Source organism: Symphalangus syndactylus, chromosome 15, assembly GCF_028878055.3.
Source record: "Symphalangus syndactylus isolate Jambi chromosome 15, NHGRI_mSymSyn1-v2.1_pri, whole genome shotgun sequence".
NCBI lineage: Eukaryota > Metazoa > Chordata > Mammalia > Primates > Hylobatidae > Symphalangus > Symphalangus syndactylus.
The window spans coordinates 69490854-69505976 of NC_072437.2; the positions used below are offsets into that span (position 1 = coordinate 69490854).

Below are 15123 nucleotides of genomic sequence, written 5' to 3' on the forward strand. Positions count from 1 at the left end.
CTACTCAAATGCATCATCAGAACGAGTTTGGCAAATGAATTTTAATATACAAAACAACAAATATAGATTCACAGCATTTAAAAAATCATTCAAATAACATTGTAAATAATTTTTTTTTTTTACAAAAAACTTCAACAAAAATACATATCAAGTTACATCCATCTTGTACACTATACTTTGGCTGTCAACAGCGAATTCCTCAGTTCAGAAGTCCCATCCTTTGACCTATACAGATGACACATCATCTTGAAGTTAATGAGCTAAAATGTTGCCCAAAGCCTTGCAAAGGAGGTTAGCGAGTCATACACAATGGACACTAATATTTACAAAAAAAGATTAGAAAGATTAAAAGTATTTTCTAAATATAAAATGTCAGTGTCCGTGAGATAACTAAACGCAACAATGTAAAGTATGTTGTAACTAAGTAAACTTGTATCAAATATTTAAGCTTTTGCTTTTTTTTTTCAAGATCAGTCATGTTCCACTTATTTTTCCAAAGCCTTTTGAAATCCACTTTCATTGCATCCTGAAAACAATGAGACTTTAATAGAACGATTTGCAGATTAGGTTACCATGGGAAAGCTGGGTCGGCTAGTAATTTCACCTAGTTGACTTGGGTCCTCAATTTCTGGTCTGTGAGCTGGTGAAAGGACATTTATTCATACTTCTTGACACTCCTTTGAGGGACAATTCTAAGTTTCTTCTCTCCCTGACAAGTAATAGTGGAGAAAAACTCCCTCTAACTCCAGGTAATTATGCTGTTCTATTCTGACTAGGACACCAAGTTGATTTGCATGAAGGAATATCAGCAATTTGGCTTGCAGAGATTTCCACCTGATAAAATGCTGGTTCAGCTGGCTTTTACAAAATACTTATATTGTGAACCAAATTTTGAATTAAATGCACTTTGCTTTATGTCTAGATAACAGTCATGTAGGATGGGGGGATTTTCTGAATAAGAATGGCATCGGTATTCATCTAGGCTAGGTTTTAAAAAGGCACAATATTCAGAAATAGTGTTTGATGGTGGTGAAATGTTTTCAACTACAAAATCAGATATACAGTGGGAAACAAAAATCAGATCTAATGAAAAGAAACCATGTGGCTGGTATCCCAGGGAAGCTCCAGCATACTACTGCTGCCCTCTTTCTAGTCCGCAGGTCAAAGACAAAGAAATCTACTGCTCCAGGATTCTGCAAACATTCAATTTTATGATTTTATAATTGCTTTTAATCTATGGCAGGGTTTTTATATGTTTTAGGTATGATCACAATTGAAAAGATGGCTTTTGACCCAAGGCTACTTCAACTGTCTTCTAACAAAGTCAATAAATTCTGAAGAATGGAATAGGTGAAATTCATCAAAATGTTATGTCATCTTTTCGTGAAGAATGGAATAGGTGAAATTCATCAAAATGTTATGTCATCTTTTCTTTTTTTTGGCCCATCTATAATATTATGTAACGTAAGGTTAAAAAGAGAGAAAGGCATAGAGGCTGGAGAGAGCAAGATTCCCAGTGGAATTCATACACTGTCCATGAAGGAGGCTCACTGTTCCCTTTCTTTCCAAGTGGAACATGTGACTCAAATCAGGAAGGAAGTTTGGCAAACGGAAAATGAGAATACTTGAGCCTTCCATTCTTGGAAGAACTCAGGCATGTGGTAATAAAACCCAAGCCAGACATGCGGATTTTCAAGAAGTCAAAGGATGTTCTAACCTTTTAAAAATGTTAGCAGTTTTCAAAATCACCTGAACATCCAAGTAGGATCTACCCAGGAGAGATCTTTAATCGAGTGACCCTCACACTGTATAAAACTGACTGGGGCAACGAATTGAACCTGACTTAACAAAAACACGTCCTGGTATTCGTAAGTCTCTGTTAGGAAGTCCGTGGAGGTAGGTGGGAACCGGAAGTTAGGGCTCAGCTGGAAAATAAATTAGGACTGGCCACAAAATGCAAACCATTTCTTCATCACCCATGAATAAATATTAGGAAATGGAAGCCCTAAGAACGACTCTTAAACTGAATCCTCACTGAAAATGTAACATAAGCAAATGATTCTCTTTACTTCCTTAAACTAATTCTCTTATATTACATTTAAAACAATTTGTTCAAAATTGCCGTACGCACAAACAACTCTAGCAGAGACCCCTACAGTTATTGCTAAGGTGCGCAGGAAAAGCATATTAAGTAGTTTCCAAAATATATCATTGTATTTTGTTAGTAAAAAGGTCAGTTCTATAAACACAACTAAAGTTGGAATGTCTGTTCAAAAAGGAAACATACACACTCACACACACCCACACGCCACAGGACCTCTCCAGAAGCTCCTTCCTGCAGCAACTTCCGTCTCAGGACGCGCCGGGTGGCATGATGGTCCACAGAAGCAACTCAGGGGCTGTCAGCCATGGGGCACCTGAACCCTTAGCAATGCTGCCTATAAGCACGAGTGCCAAGGTGGCTCAGAATGGACATCAGCCATCACAGAATGTTCCAAGGGTCCACCTGAGAGGACCAAGGTTATGTTTTCTTGATGCATGATGTCACCCTCAGGAACAGCTCTGGATGTGGGGGGCTGCAGGGGAGAAGGGAGGTGCCACACACCTGCAGACTGAAGAATACACCTTTGTCTCTGACATCACAGACTTATTTATTCTCAAACATGATGGGCCTGTTAGAAAAAAAAAACTTTGCAGGGATCGCATACAAAAATGAGCTTCTCAAATAGATATCCATTAACAGTTTAACACAGTATCTCCTGTCCAGGGCACTGAGCGGGTTGAAAGGGCATCTCTCTTGCAGAGCCTGCCTTCTCTAGACATAGTTAAAAGTTATATCATGAAAATGCACAACATAGACAAAGAAAAGGAGATGATTATCTGCAGGTGTCAGCCTACGTGGCCTTTGTTAATAAAGACTGCTATCTCTGAGCCAAGATATTTTGTGAAGGTCTCTTTTATAAAGAACAAGTCCTCAGAAGCCTGATGACATGCTCATGTGACATGGTTATCATGGTTATGCCCTGTTTGGCTTTATGTGATAAAGGCAGCTTCTGATTCCTAAGAAGCAGGACTGCTTTGCTTGTCTTTGTGATTTCATTGGTGAGGATGATGTCAGGAGCACTGCGGCTCTTTGAGAGTGCCTTCTGACCAGTGCATTTTCATATTCACTGTATCATAAATATTAGAGTAAATGATATTTTTATATTGCAAACAGCTACAACTGTTTGAATGACTTTTTTTTTTTTTTTGGAGACAGTCTCGCTTTGTCCCCCCAGGTTGGAGTGCAGTGGTGCGATCTCAGCTCACTGCACCCTCCACTTCCCAGGTTCAAAAGATTCTCCTACCTCAGCCTCCCCAGTAGCTGGGATTACAGGCATGTGCCACCATGCCCAGCTAATTTTTGTATTATTAGTAGAGACTGGGCTTTGCCATGTTGGCCAGGCTGGTCTCGAACTCCTGACCTCAGGTGATCCACCTGCCTTGGCCTCCCAAAATGCTGGGATTACAGGCATGAGCCACCATGCCCAGCCTTGAATAGCAGTTTCTTAGGTTACAGCGTGTAGGCAAGACATGATTTCTGCTCGGAGTCACTCAAGGCGTGCAGGCAGGAGGGAACCCGACTCTGGGACAAAGCCAGTGTGCAGTAGGATTTCTCCCTCCTTGCCTGAAAAGCAGTGGATTCTTGAGGATGTGTAAGTTGCTCTGCACTGAGGACCGCAATGAAGGTGACAGATGCATCTTGTTTCTCTCCACTTTGCTTGCAGGAAGAGGAACCTTGTAGGATGATGTTTGCACTACCAGTTAGCATCTGTGTGGACACAGATGATGCCAGGGAACACCATGGTCAGCTCCATGGCAGCTGTAGGTCCCCCAGTATTACAGAAGAAAGAGCTCAGTTTCTAAGTGTGACCAGACACGTGCAGCATTGTGTCAACCCTGTCTTGACGACATCCGTGAAAATCAAATGCAGAAGTGATCCCCTAACGTCATCACTCCTTAGGAACTGCAAAGCCCTGGATGCTGTGTTTGGACCTGCAGCAGGCACTTGCTCATCATCAGCAGGGGTGGCTTCAGCTGCTGCCTAATCACTCGCTTTAGAGCACGGTACTGGGTCCCACATCTGGGCCATCTCATAGCGGGTCATGGGTGTTTCTGTGTAGGATAAAGCTTTGTGTCATGACCTTCTCCGCCCTTCCACAAAGGCAGTTGGGTTTCCAAAGACTGAAGGTGATTCCAAGACCTTCTCTCCTTCATTGATCCCTAAAAGGAAGTTTTTATCACTGGGTCCAAGAAACTTTCCCTGGATTGAAGCACACAAGAAACAAAGACAGTTCTTCTCTTGACACCCAGCTCCATGGAAGCACAGCCTCCCGTTTTCATTTCCGGAAGGGGGTGAGTCTGTTGAAGGTGTGCCAGAAGAGCGAGGGCTTCCTCTTGGGTTCCGCCAGGCCAAAGACCTGCTGCTGGGGGATGCTTGTGGGCATAGTGATGTGGCGCTGGTGGATGGGGTGCAGGCCCTGGTGCGGTGGGGCCACGGGGCACCTGTTGTAGCCTGACTCGGGAGGGGAGAGAGATGGAACAGGGACTGAGGGTCACTTGTTAACCAGAAAGGAAAAAAATAAAAATGCTGAGACTCCAAGTCCAAGTTCTCAGCTAATTCTTTCTTTTTTTTTTTTTTTGTTTTTGAGACAGGGTCTCACTGTCGCCCAGGCTGGAGTGCAGTGGTGTGATCTTGGATCACTGATATCTCTACAATCTCTACCTCCCAGGCTCAAGCGATCCTCCCTCCTCAGCCTAAGTAGCTAGACCTACAGGTGTGTGCCACCACGCCCAGCTAATTTTTATATTTTTTTGTAGAGAGCAAATTCTTAATTCACATTAACCGAAAAGAAGGTCCAGTAGCTACACTTGTTATGTTCAGGTACTCCGTGTGGAGCTTGACACAGTCTCTCTCACTGAACTCTCCCAAAAAGCCTCCAAGGAGGGTATTATGACAACAACTTGACAGGGAAAGAAACTGAATGCCAGGACATGCAGCGGGAAGTGGCAGAATCTGAGCCAGACTGACAGTCAAGGTGAGTAGCAATAAAATGCTCTAAATGGAAGTCTGGAGCTCATGCTGCCTCAGCCCATGTGCCACTTCTCAGCTGGGATTACTGGGGAAATTATTTGATTTCTCTATGCCTTGGTTCCCCAATCCCTAAAATAGGGATTACAGTACCTATGGGGTTGCTATGAGAATTAAATGAATTAATAGAAGTAAAGTGCTTAGAACTGTGCCCCCGATACCTAATCACTCTAATCAAAACTTCACCAGCATAGGTATTTTTAATCTGTGCAGAGGTAATTTAGAAGGTTTATTAAAATTAGCGATTAGATCAAAAAGTAACTGTGTAAGTCAGCATGGCATGAAGAGGGTGGGCCCTGAAAGCAGGAAGGCCTTGGTTCAGAACCCGCCCCTGCCCCTGGCCTGCCAGAAGGCTCTCCCTAACTCCCGAAGTGGCAGGAAGGAAGAAATCAGATAACCCAGGCACAGCGTTCCACCCGGTGGCCACCTGTGAAGGTCAGCAGTCCTTCTGTTCTTGAGGAGCCTGGCTGCTGGGTGAGTGACTCTCAGAAGATACGGACAGAAAACAATGTATTCTAACAAATTGATTTACTAGTCATCTGACATTAGAAGTGGAGATTTAAAAAAATTAATAACATGGGTTTTTCTGCCTTAAAGATATTTGTAACTTAGTGGGGAAAAGAAATTCTGTATTTGCATGGAGAAAGCAGGGGAGTGCTAAGTGTGGTTTGGGGAATCAGTTCTTCAGTGGTCTATTGCAGTCCTGGGATTCATTGGTCCTTGTTTTTGCATTTGCAATCAGGAAAATACCAAAAGAGATACATTTCATAGGGTAAATCCCTTTTAAAGTAGAAAGATGACTGGAGTAAAGTTTCTAAGAATGCAGTGCATATTTTTGGGGAAAAATCCTTATTACTGAATTCCTGTTGGGCCAGATCATCTGCATTACTGGCAGTGTGGACAAATCTTAGTGCACCAGAGCCCCTGGGCATGCAGCCTGGGCATCAGCATTATTGAACAGCTTCCCCGGGGAATTCTAATGTGCATGGATATTAGGGAATCACCGCCCTAAATCAGCTCATGTGTCTTTTTTTGTCTAACTCCTTGCCTGATGTACCGAACTTTTACGTCTTTTTCTTACTTAAACTAGACTATATCCAGCCTACAGCTGACAAGCAGTTTGGGGTTTGAGATTTTGTCCTCTCATGCCTAAAAGATGCAAGAGTCCTTGGTTTGCCTCATACTGGGGATGTGCGTTGACCTGGTGGCTAACACCATCAGCATTTGGAGGAGGGGAGCAGAGGGGCCCCAGGCAGGCAAGGAGGTCCAGCACCCTCCGGCAGCATCTCTGAAGGCTTCCTGTGCCCACATTCCAATGGGAGCAAACACTGACGCACATTCAAAACCAAACACTGGCCACCTTCACCTGCCCCCTGTTCTGGACCTGCCCTTGAGTTCTAACTTCCACTGTTCTCCTTGCTCCAAGCTGGTTACAGGCTGACAACTTGGGGTATGCTCCCCATTTTCAGGAGAATACTGATAAGCATTAAGGGGACAAAGCCTTCTCCATAACTTACCTTTTGACTTTCCATGTCCTGCCTTTTGAGCATTTAATATGGCAAATTTCTTCTGGTTTTCTGAAATTTCCATTCCTGCATTTAGAAATAAATGTGATACATATTCAGAACACGTGGACATGTTTCAGAGCAAAACTTGCATCACAGCCCATATCAGCATTGAGGTTATCACCAAAACCTGAGACAAAGAACCTTAATCCTCAAAGAACCCGGACAGGTTGAAGATCAGAAAAGGGGAAGTCACGAGGATTATCGCCAAGGTGGCCATGTGATTGTCCTGCAAACCCGGACAGTTTGGAGAGTGAAACGGGGTGGTGCTCATGAGAATGCAGAATGTCTGCGTGAAGCCCGACACTCCCGGGCAAATGTTCACACAGGGTCAACCCAATTATAACCTAAAGGATGAGGCCGCAGAAGGAGAGGACAGAGCAAAGGGTCCCAGGGCCTGTTCACCCATATGCTGTAAGAGCTTTGCACGTTAGCAGTTCCACCCTGAACGAAGGTACCACATGAGTAGCAGGTACTGGATTCTGTACCCCAGCTGTGAGTAGTGTGTGCCCTGAGCATTCTCTCACTGTGAAGTCCAGTAGCACAGTGACAGTGTACGTGTGCAGTGCGTGAACTGGGTGAAACAGGAGTCACTGGAAAGACAAGACGAGGTAACCCGTGGCTTCGCAGGATGTGGGGAAGGAGAAGGAAGGACAGAGCTGAATGGCCAGGGCTGGGTGCTGGGGCCCTGCCTTCTCCCGCGGGAAGCCTTCCCCCTGTAGGCAGGTACTCGCTCCAGCTTGGCAGAGCTGACCCAGGCCCTGCGTCTGCTAACTTGCACTGCCTGGCTCGCTCCCGAGGCTCCCCCTCTACCCTGCCCACTCTGCTCCCTGGCCCTGATTCCTTCACATGCCCAACATCTGTCCCAGACTGTCCTGATGTCGGGCTCAGGCTCTGTATGCTGGCCACTGGGCTGTCCCTGCCTCCAAGGCCCTCTGTGTCCATTCTCTCTGACCTGCTACCTGAAGCATCTACCCACACACATGCATCAAGCACGAGGGCTGCCAAAATATTTGAGGCAAGGAATGCATCCAGTTTTATCCCACATGTGCCAGTTCACAGACTTACTGGCTCACGAGTGCCTCAGTCACGCACTGCGTCTCTGAGCACTGGCCATGGGGAGCATCACATGGCAAAGGGCACCACATCAGGCCCCTCCTTTCCTTTCTATTGAGAGACACTGTTGAAAGCGTGTAGGATGCCCCCACTAAATAGTGCCGTCTTCGGGAATCCAAACACTCTGACTTACAGATGACTTCAGGGCCTGCACTAGACAACGTCATATAACGAGTAAAACTAAGATTTTGTGGCTCTGTCACTTTGCATTTTAGTAACTGTCATCTTGAAATGAATTCTGGGCCCAAGAGTGATTAGCCCTATTCCAATGGGGCCCCAGAGTCCGCACCAATAATCTATGGCTGTTGCTGGGAATCAGATTTCCTCTTAGTGTAAAGGACACTCCGACACTTGGTGTAAGGGGCTGCCTGTGATGTGGGGAGCTCTGTATCTTGGAGTGGCCCAAGTCCAGGCCAATGTCTACCCATTGAGTGTTTCCAAGGAGATCCCTGCTTCTGCTTTAGCCTGACCAACTTGTAAATCCCTCCAACTCTACTGCAGAATCTCACAAAACCTCCTGTGGGTGAGACCAAATTCTGTAGCCAAGCTTAGAGCCAGTGGCTGGGGAGGACAGAAAAAGCACCTCCTGGTTTTTAGCCCTGCTGTCCTCATGGCAGTGGGCAAGGATGGGGAGGGGTGTGTGCTGGCTCCCCTCCATCATGGACCACGACTTTTGAGGGCTGGGCTCACTTGGGCTGCAGAGATGAATATCCTTCACTGTGGCACCCTGCCTTCCATTCAACAGATTGTGCTCAAAACCCTAAAGAGCTTGGGAGGCAATGAAATAGGGGCTCAGAGACTGTGGGTGCTGCCGTCATTAATGCCAGGCATGGCCACTTCAGTCTCAGGGGCCACACTGCACCTCCAGGTCAGCAGAAGCTGGGAAGACAAACCAAAGAAGCACAAATGTCACACTGGGTGTGAAGGACCATCACTTTAAATGCAATGGACGATGCGGCATCCTGAGTTTCATAGGGAGAGATGGGAAGCATGCGGGCAGGCTGCTGGGTGTGGATCAACTGTGGCAGTGAGGCACACTGAAGGTATTGCACAGGCACAGCCAAAGGGGAGGCCTCCAGAATCACCTGGTACTTCTGATAGCCTGGGTGATGGTCACCACAGTGGGGGTCCATCTCTGGGGTCACACTGAGCTGGTTTTATTATTTATTCTTCATACCCTGCATGTGGCATCCAAAGTGCTGGATTTAAATGTTATGTGGCCACAGTGCAAGAGTGGGCCAGTTCCATAAGCCTCAATTTTCTCATCTGTAAATTGGGTATAATAACAGTAACCACTTCATAGGGATCCAATGAGACAATCTCTATAAATGGGCCACAGAATGTCTGGCACAAGGTAAATACTGAATAAATGTTGCCTGTAGTAACTACATCTGACATGGTCTGTCTTGTAAGTACATTCAGAAGTATTTAGGGTTTGCAGGTCCCTTGTCTTTTCCCCATGGTGGGATTCAGCTCTGAGGGAGAAGGCTGGGCAGAGCAGGCCCATGGGAGTGAAGAATGAAGCTATTACAGCAAGCAGAGGCAAAGGTGCCTGCAGGGCCAAGGGCTGCTCACCCATCTCCTTGTCCTCCTGCACCCGCCTCCTTTCATCTGCACAGGCCTGCAGCCACCTTGCCTTGTCTTCTTGTTTTTTGGCACAAAACAAATAAACCTCATCCGTGGTCCTACTGACGAGCTTGAAGGCATTTTTCACACTGAGGTTGTAGTCCTTGTCGCGCCCATCCCCCAGGTCCACAACCTCCATCTCATCCATGTCCAGCCGGCCCTTGTAGTACAGCATGTCCCTGCGCAGCAGGTCCTTCTTGCAGGACACCAGCTGGTGGTCAAACAGGAAGAACATCCGCTGCTGGCTTTTGCCTTGCTTAGTGATTTTGGTCAGTTCCCCAGAATGAATCAATTCTGAGCTTCGGTCTAAGATATCCAGTCCCTGGAAGGATGAAAACACATCTTAAGATCTTCCAATTCTAGCAAAGCTGTAGTCCTAGCTACTTAGGAAGCCAAGGTGGGAGGATCGTTGAGGCCAGGAGTTTGAGACCAGCCTGGGCAACATAGCAAGACCCATCTCCACATAAAATTTTAAAAATTAGCCAGGCATGGTGGCACACACCTGTAGTCCTAGCTACTTAGGAGGCTGAGGCGGGAGGATCCTCTGAGCCCAAGAGTTTGAGGCTGTAGTGAGTGGTGATCACACCAGTACACTCCAGCCTGAGGGGCAGAGCAAGACCCTTCTCTCTAAAAAACAATCAACAACAACAACAAACAAACAAACAAAAAAAAAAACAAACTCCCAATTTGGATTCCTTCAGGTGTTAGGATATGGAAGAGACTCCTAACACAGAATCTTTCTCAGACTTCCTAGGTACCTGAGGCTGCCCACCACTTGTCCCCATTCACAGGTAGGCAGGGCCTCAAAGGTTATTTGTTAATAAACCTGGATTTATTGGTCTCCTGGTGCCTGAAATTTCTTCCTTTTCTTTTTTCTTCCTACTCACTAGAAAAATGTGACAGTGCCTCTGTGTTAGCTGAGGGGTCTTCCTTGCCTGAAGCCTCTGGTAAGAGGCTTGCTGAATTAATGGAACCCAGTCAAGATCTGAAACAGCAGCTGACCCAAACGGAGCCTCCAAGAGTGAGAGCACGCAGGCTTACATGTAAGAAAGCATTCATGTAGGGGACATAGTATCGTGATTATGGACCTGACATTATTTGTGTTGAGTATATGGCAGCTCCCTGGAATTGCAACTTGTTTAGGGTCATAGAAACAAAAGGCCAGACGATAAATTGTCAGCAAGAAATTAACTTCTGACAAATTATCCCCTAAATGTCAGCATCGAAAATCAAAAAGAAAAACACACTTTTACAATATTTAGGTTGAATCCAATCCAATGTTACTTTATGGTATTTGGTATGACACTGGCCTTTGTTAAATAAGGTTTGATTCTCCCTTAATCCCAGTCATACACAATAGTTTTTGGAGGCAAAAAAGACTGACTCCAAAATAGTTCTTCTATTTATTTGATCAGAGCAATTCTGTGCCCTAGATTCTTCACTTACGAAATAAGAGAGTTGGACTCAGTGTTCTCTGAGATCCTGCCCAAACTCCAGAAGTCTATAAGGCCCTTGAAATGTACGTGTTTCTCTCCAATTTTCACCACCTATAGCCTACTTCCGTTAAAAACCTAACTTCTTGCTCCAAACTTTCTCAGTCCTCTGGGAGAGTGAGTTCTGACCAATTAATAGATGTAAAATCAATGTAGCTTGGTCTAAAAACAATCTGAATGGCATCTGCTTGTTGTTCTTAATTTAATGGCAGTAGAGCACAGTGGTCACCAGCATGGACTTTGAAGCCAGGGTGCCTGCTTGGGTTTGAATCCAGCTCTGCTACTTTTGAGCTGTGTGGTCTTGGGCAAGTTATTTAACCTTTCTGTGCTTCAGTTTTCCCATCTGTTAAATGGGTATAATAATAGTGCTTACTTCATAGGATGGTGTAGAGGATTAAATGAGTTCATATATGTACAAATGGCTCAGATCAGTGCCATTCAGACAAGCGGTAAACACATACAGGTGCTAGCTATTGTCACTGTTTTTATAAATACAGAGAGAGAGAGAGAGAGAGAGAAAATTTGTCGGACCATTATTACAGGCATTGTATTTGTACACTTTCCTTTTTTTTTTCGAGACAGACTATTGCTCTGTCACCAAGACTAGAGTGCAGTGGCACGATCACGGCTCACTGCAGCCTCAATCTCCTAGGCTCAAGTGATCCTTTCAACTCAGCCTCCCAAGTAGCCAGGAATACACGTGTATGCCACCATGCCTGGCTGATTTTTTTTACTTTTTGTAGAGATGGGGTCTTGCCATGTTGCCCAGGCTAGTCTCAAACTCCTGGGCTCAAGCAATTCTCACACTTTGGCCTCCCAAAGTGCTGGGATTACAGGTGTGAGCCACTGTGCCTGGCCTGTACTGTTTTATAAAATGCTCACGGTAGCCTATGAGGTGGATAATATTTTCCTCCCCAATTTATAAGATAAAAAAATTAATCTTGGCCAGATCATACAGGATTCACATGTGGGCAGGGACTCCAGAGTCCCCCATACTTCTACTACTATGTTATGTGGCTGCAACTAAAATGCCCTCTACTGTTCCCATGGAACTCCCTCTACGAGGAGAGACAGACGCTCGGCAATAAATTAACTGCAGATACTCTTCAGATTTTATTTCTTATGGGGGTGGGGTATAAAGTAGTTGACTGTTAAATTCAACAATATGCCTCAAAATACATTTACCATTAATGGTATGTATACCATTAAAGCCAAGAATATAAGATATTGACCATAGGATATTAAAGTGCATCTGCACCAGATCAAAGGTGCGGGAGGGGTGAGTGGCATGGGATCATGCGGGGTGCTTCCCACTTACCTCCCAGCCCACGATGGACACCTGCCAGCGAGCTATCTTGTCGATGCTCTCCAGCTTGCGCTTGCGCTCATTGATCAGACAGGCCACATTCTTCATGGCCTCATATGCTGCCTTTATGTTGCTGTAATCACTGCAAGATGGGAGGTTAATTTTAATCACATGACATGCACCTTACAAATGAGGACTGGCAAAATAATCACTGGGGCGCTTCTTCGTATACGAATGCTCTAGACAAAGTGACATTTACGTCATAGCTGCTGTTTCCCTTTTTCTTGTTCCCCTGTGAATAGACTACAGTCTGCATAGGTTAAGGGAGCTGACCCAGTGCAATTCAGAATTCTTTGGAATAAAAATGTTTTCACTCATTTCCCAGAAATCACAATGAATGACAGTAAATGCCACAAATAAATAAGTTTTAGTCATGGTGACAATGGGTGACTTTCATTAATACAGAAAGAACAGTCTTTATTATGGCTCTGATTCTCATATAACGACTCTTGTATATAAAGCACTTTAAAAATCACTAACCATTTTCAAGAGTGACTATTTGCTCTGAGTCTTCATCTTTTAAGCTGTTCGGGAAAGGACAGGAGAGGACAGGCACCTGAAGTGGTGAGTTACGGAAATGCCAGTATGGCATTCGCCTCACCAACAGATCTTCCCTTCTGGTGCTTTCCGTCCATCACAGTCACGTCAAGCTAAAATGTTCTCCCCAGGAGGGCCCCACTCCCAAGCCCACTAAAACTGTAGGCACCAGAAAAGCAGAAACTACAGTTTTAATCTACACACAGTCTAGCATAGAGCATGTCCAGCATCTGCAAGCTTCCCATTCAGGTTTTGCTCAGCGTTAATAATGTGGGGCCACGGAGACCAATCATCCAGCTAATGAGCTATATTTTCCGCTTTCCCATGGCAACTTACAGGACAGACAGGGCCACTCCATCACAGCCGGAATGAATTAGAATCCTCCTGCGCAGCCATGGGAAAGCCTTGAAAGCAGATTCTATTGTCTATTTACCAAACACAATTCATCCCAGCTCCTAGGAAGTCCCCAGACACTGCCCACCAAGCAGACCCTGCCATCTTCAGAGAGGCCCATTCACACTCAGAAGTGGGACAGAGGGCAGGAGCAAGAACGACACCAGGGGCTGCCAAAATAATGGGCACAGAGCCCCCAAAGAGGACTCCAGCAATGAAGAAAGGGTCACAAAATACGTTTTTCTGGACAAAACTAAATTGTAATGGTTTTTTTTAAAAGAATTTTTGCTTTGTTTTACTAAGACAAGGAAATGGACTTTCTGTCATGTCGACTAATTTTTATTTTGAAAAAACCAAAATCTGCAAATGCTCTTGGTGAAAGATGCCCTTAAAGGAAGAAAATCAACTACTGAAGAGTGAGGTGTGGACTTCTGGACCCAGCTTTCCCATCTCAGAATGTACTAAGCTGCCTGCCCACATCTTTCAAGAAGTCTTTGCTTCTTAATTTTCTTATTAATTCTTTGGCTCTGGTTCCTCATCATGCCATCAAGACATTTTCTTAAAAATGTCTTTGAAAATCTGTAGAAGGTATTTACGACTACAATTTTTTTCTTCAATTTTGTGGCTCTCTTGACTTCACTGTTTTTCTTTTCCACTGAACTTTTCTGATTTCTCCATCAGAAAAAGAAAAAAAAATATAGCTCTCTCTTCTTTTATCTCTCTCAATGAACTCCTTTTTCTAATTCCTTTAGTCCTAACTCTTTAGCTAACACCCATATCTAGTGTCTATTGTTCAGTGACCTGCTCTTCTTTACTTTCCAATCTAATTGTAAGAAGGTTCCCCCCGCACCCCCGCCTTTATTTTATTTTATTTTATTTTTTTTTTGAGACAAAGTCTCACTCTGTCGCCCAGGCTGGAGTGCAATGGTGCGATCTTGGCTCATTGCAACCTCCGCCTCCTGGGTTCAAGTGATTCTAGTGCCTCAGCCTCCCGATTAGCTAGGATTACAGGCGCCTGCCACCCCACCCAGCTAATTTTTGCATTTTAGTAGAGACGGGATTTCACCATGCTGGCCAGGCTGGTCTCAAACTCCTGACCTCAGGTGATCCACCCGCCTTGGCCTCCCAAAGTGCTGGGATTCCAGATGTGAGCCATGGCGCCCGGCCAGAAGTTTCCTTTTTTAAGTCTGTCTCTCCACAGGAGTTCAGAGGCAGAGAGGACAAAAGAATTATGATTCACTCTCCACTCCCCGCAGGGAGATATTTAGCTGCTGAAACCCAGAACTGTTGTGGTTTGCCATAGAAATTTCCTCCTGGTACAATCCCTTCCCTCTTCCTCTTCTCATTAGGACCCTTTGAGATGACCCTCTCCAGAGCTACAGGTGCAGTTAAAGACTCTGTGTCAGGGGCATGGACCCTGTTTCGATTCTCATCTACAAGAGTCAGCTTTAGGCTAGACCCTTGCGCCCCTGGGTAGCCTGGCTTGGAGCCTGGCACATAGCAGTTGCCCTATGACTATCCTGTCCCTGCTGGCCAGGTGAGAACTCAGAATTAGCCAAGCACTGAGGTACCAAACAGCTGTGCTGTGCTGTGATGACATTTCCCATGGCATGGAAAATGGGCATGCACATTCCAATGCTGAATGGGTGATATGCCTAATGTATAACCACACAAAGGCTTCTGTGCATGCACGAAATGATGGTTGGCTATTAAGGAAACAAAGGATAACTTTTGGCTCCCCCAGAAGAGATCATATGGCTAGGGAACAAGGGCGTGAGAAGGATCCAGAAACAACCAAGGCAGATAATAAAGACAGAGAGAGTGTGTATTTTGTTGCTTGTTGTTCAGGCGAAGCTGAGATTCAAACAACAGAAGTGTGAGTAACAAGAAGAGCTT

The 15123-nt window shown here is 45.1% G+C and overlaps 1 protein-coding gene across 7 annotated transcripts in view; it reads right to left on the reverse strand.

Moving 5' to 3' along the window:
- Positions 1–26: 26 nt before the first annotated feature.
- The window catches only part of SPATA13 (spermatogenesis associated 13), a 326917-nt gene continuing 311820 nt past the window's right edge, over positions 27–15123 (reverse strand). For 6 of the 7 annotated variants that reach the window (XM_055244219.2, XM_055244222.2, XM_063618816.1 and 3 more), the window contains 4 exons: positions 12250–12379; positions 9388–9760; positions 6649–6723; positions 27–4555 (listed from right to left, as the gene is read on the reverse strand). In XM_055244219.2, coding sequence (XP_055100194.1) covers positions 4380–4555; positions 6649–6723; positions 9388–9760; positions 12250–12379 — 754 coding nt within the window. In that variant the 3' untranslated portion in view covers positions 27–4379. Of the gene's footprint in view, positions 4560–6648; positions 6724–9387; positions 9761–12249; positions 12380–15123 lie in introns of all 7 variants that reach the window. The other variant, XM_063618815.1, reaches the window with a different exon arrangement.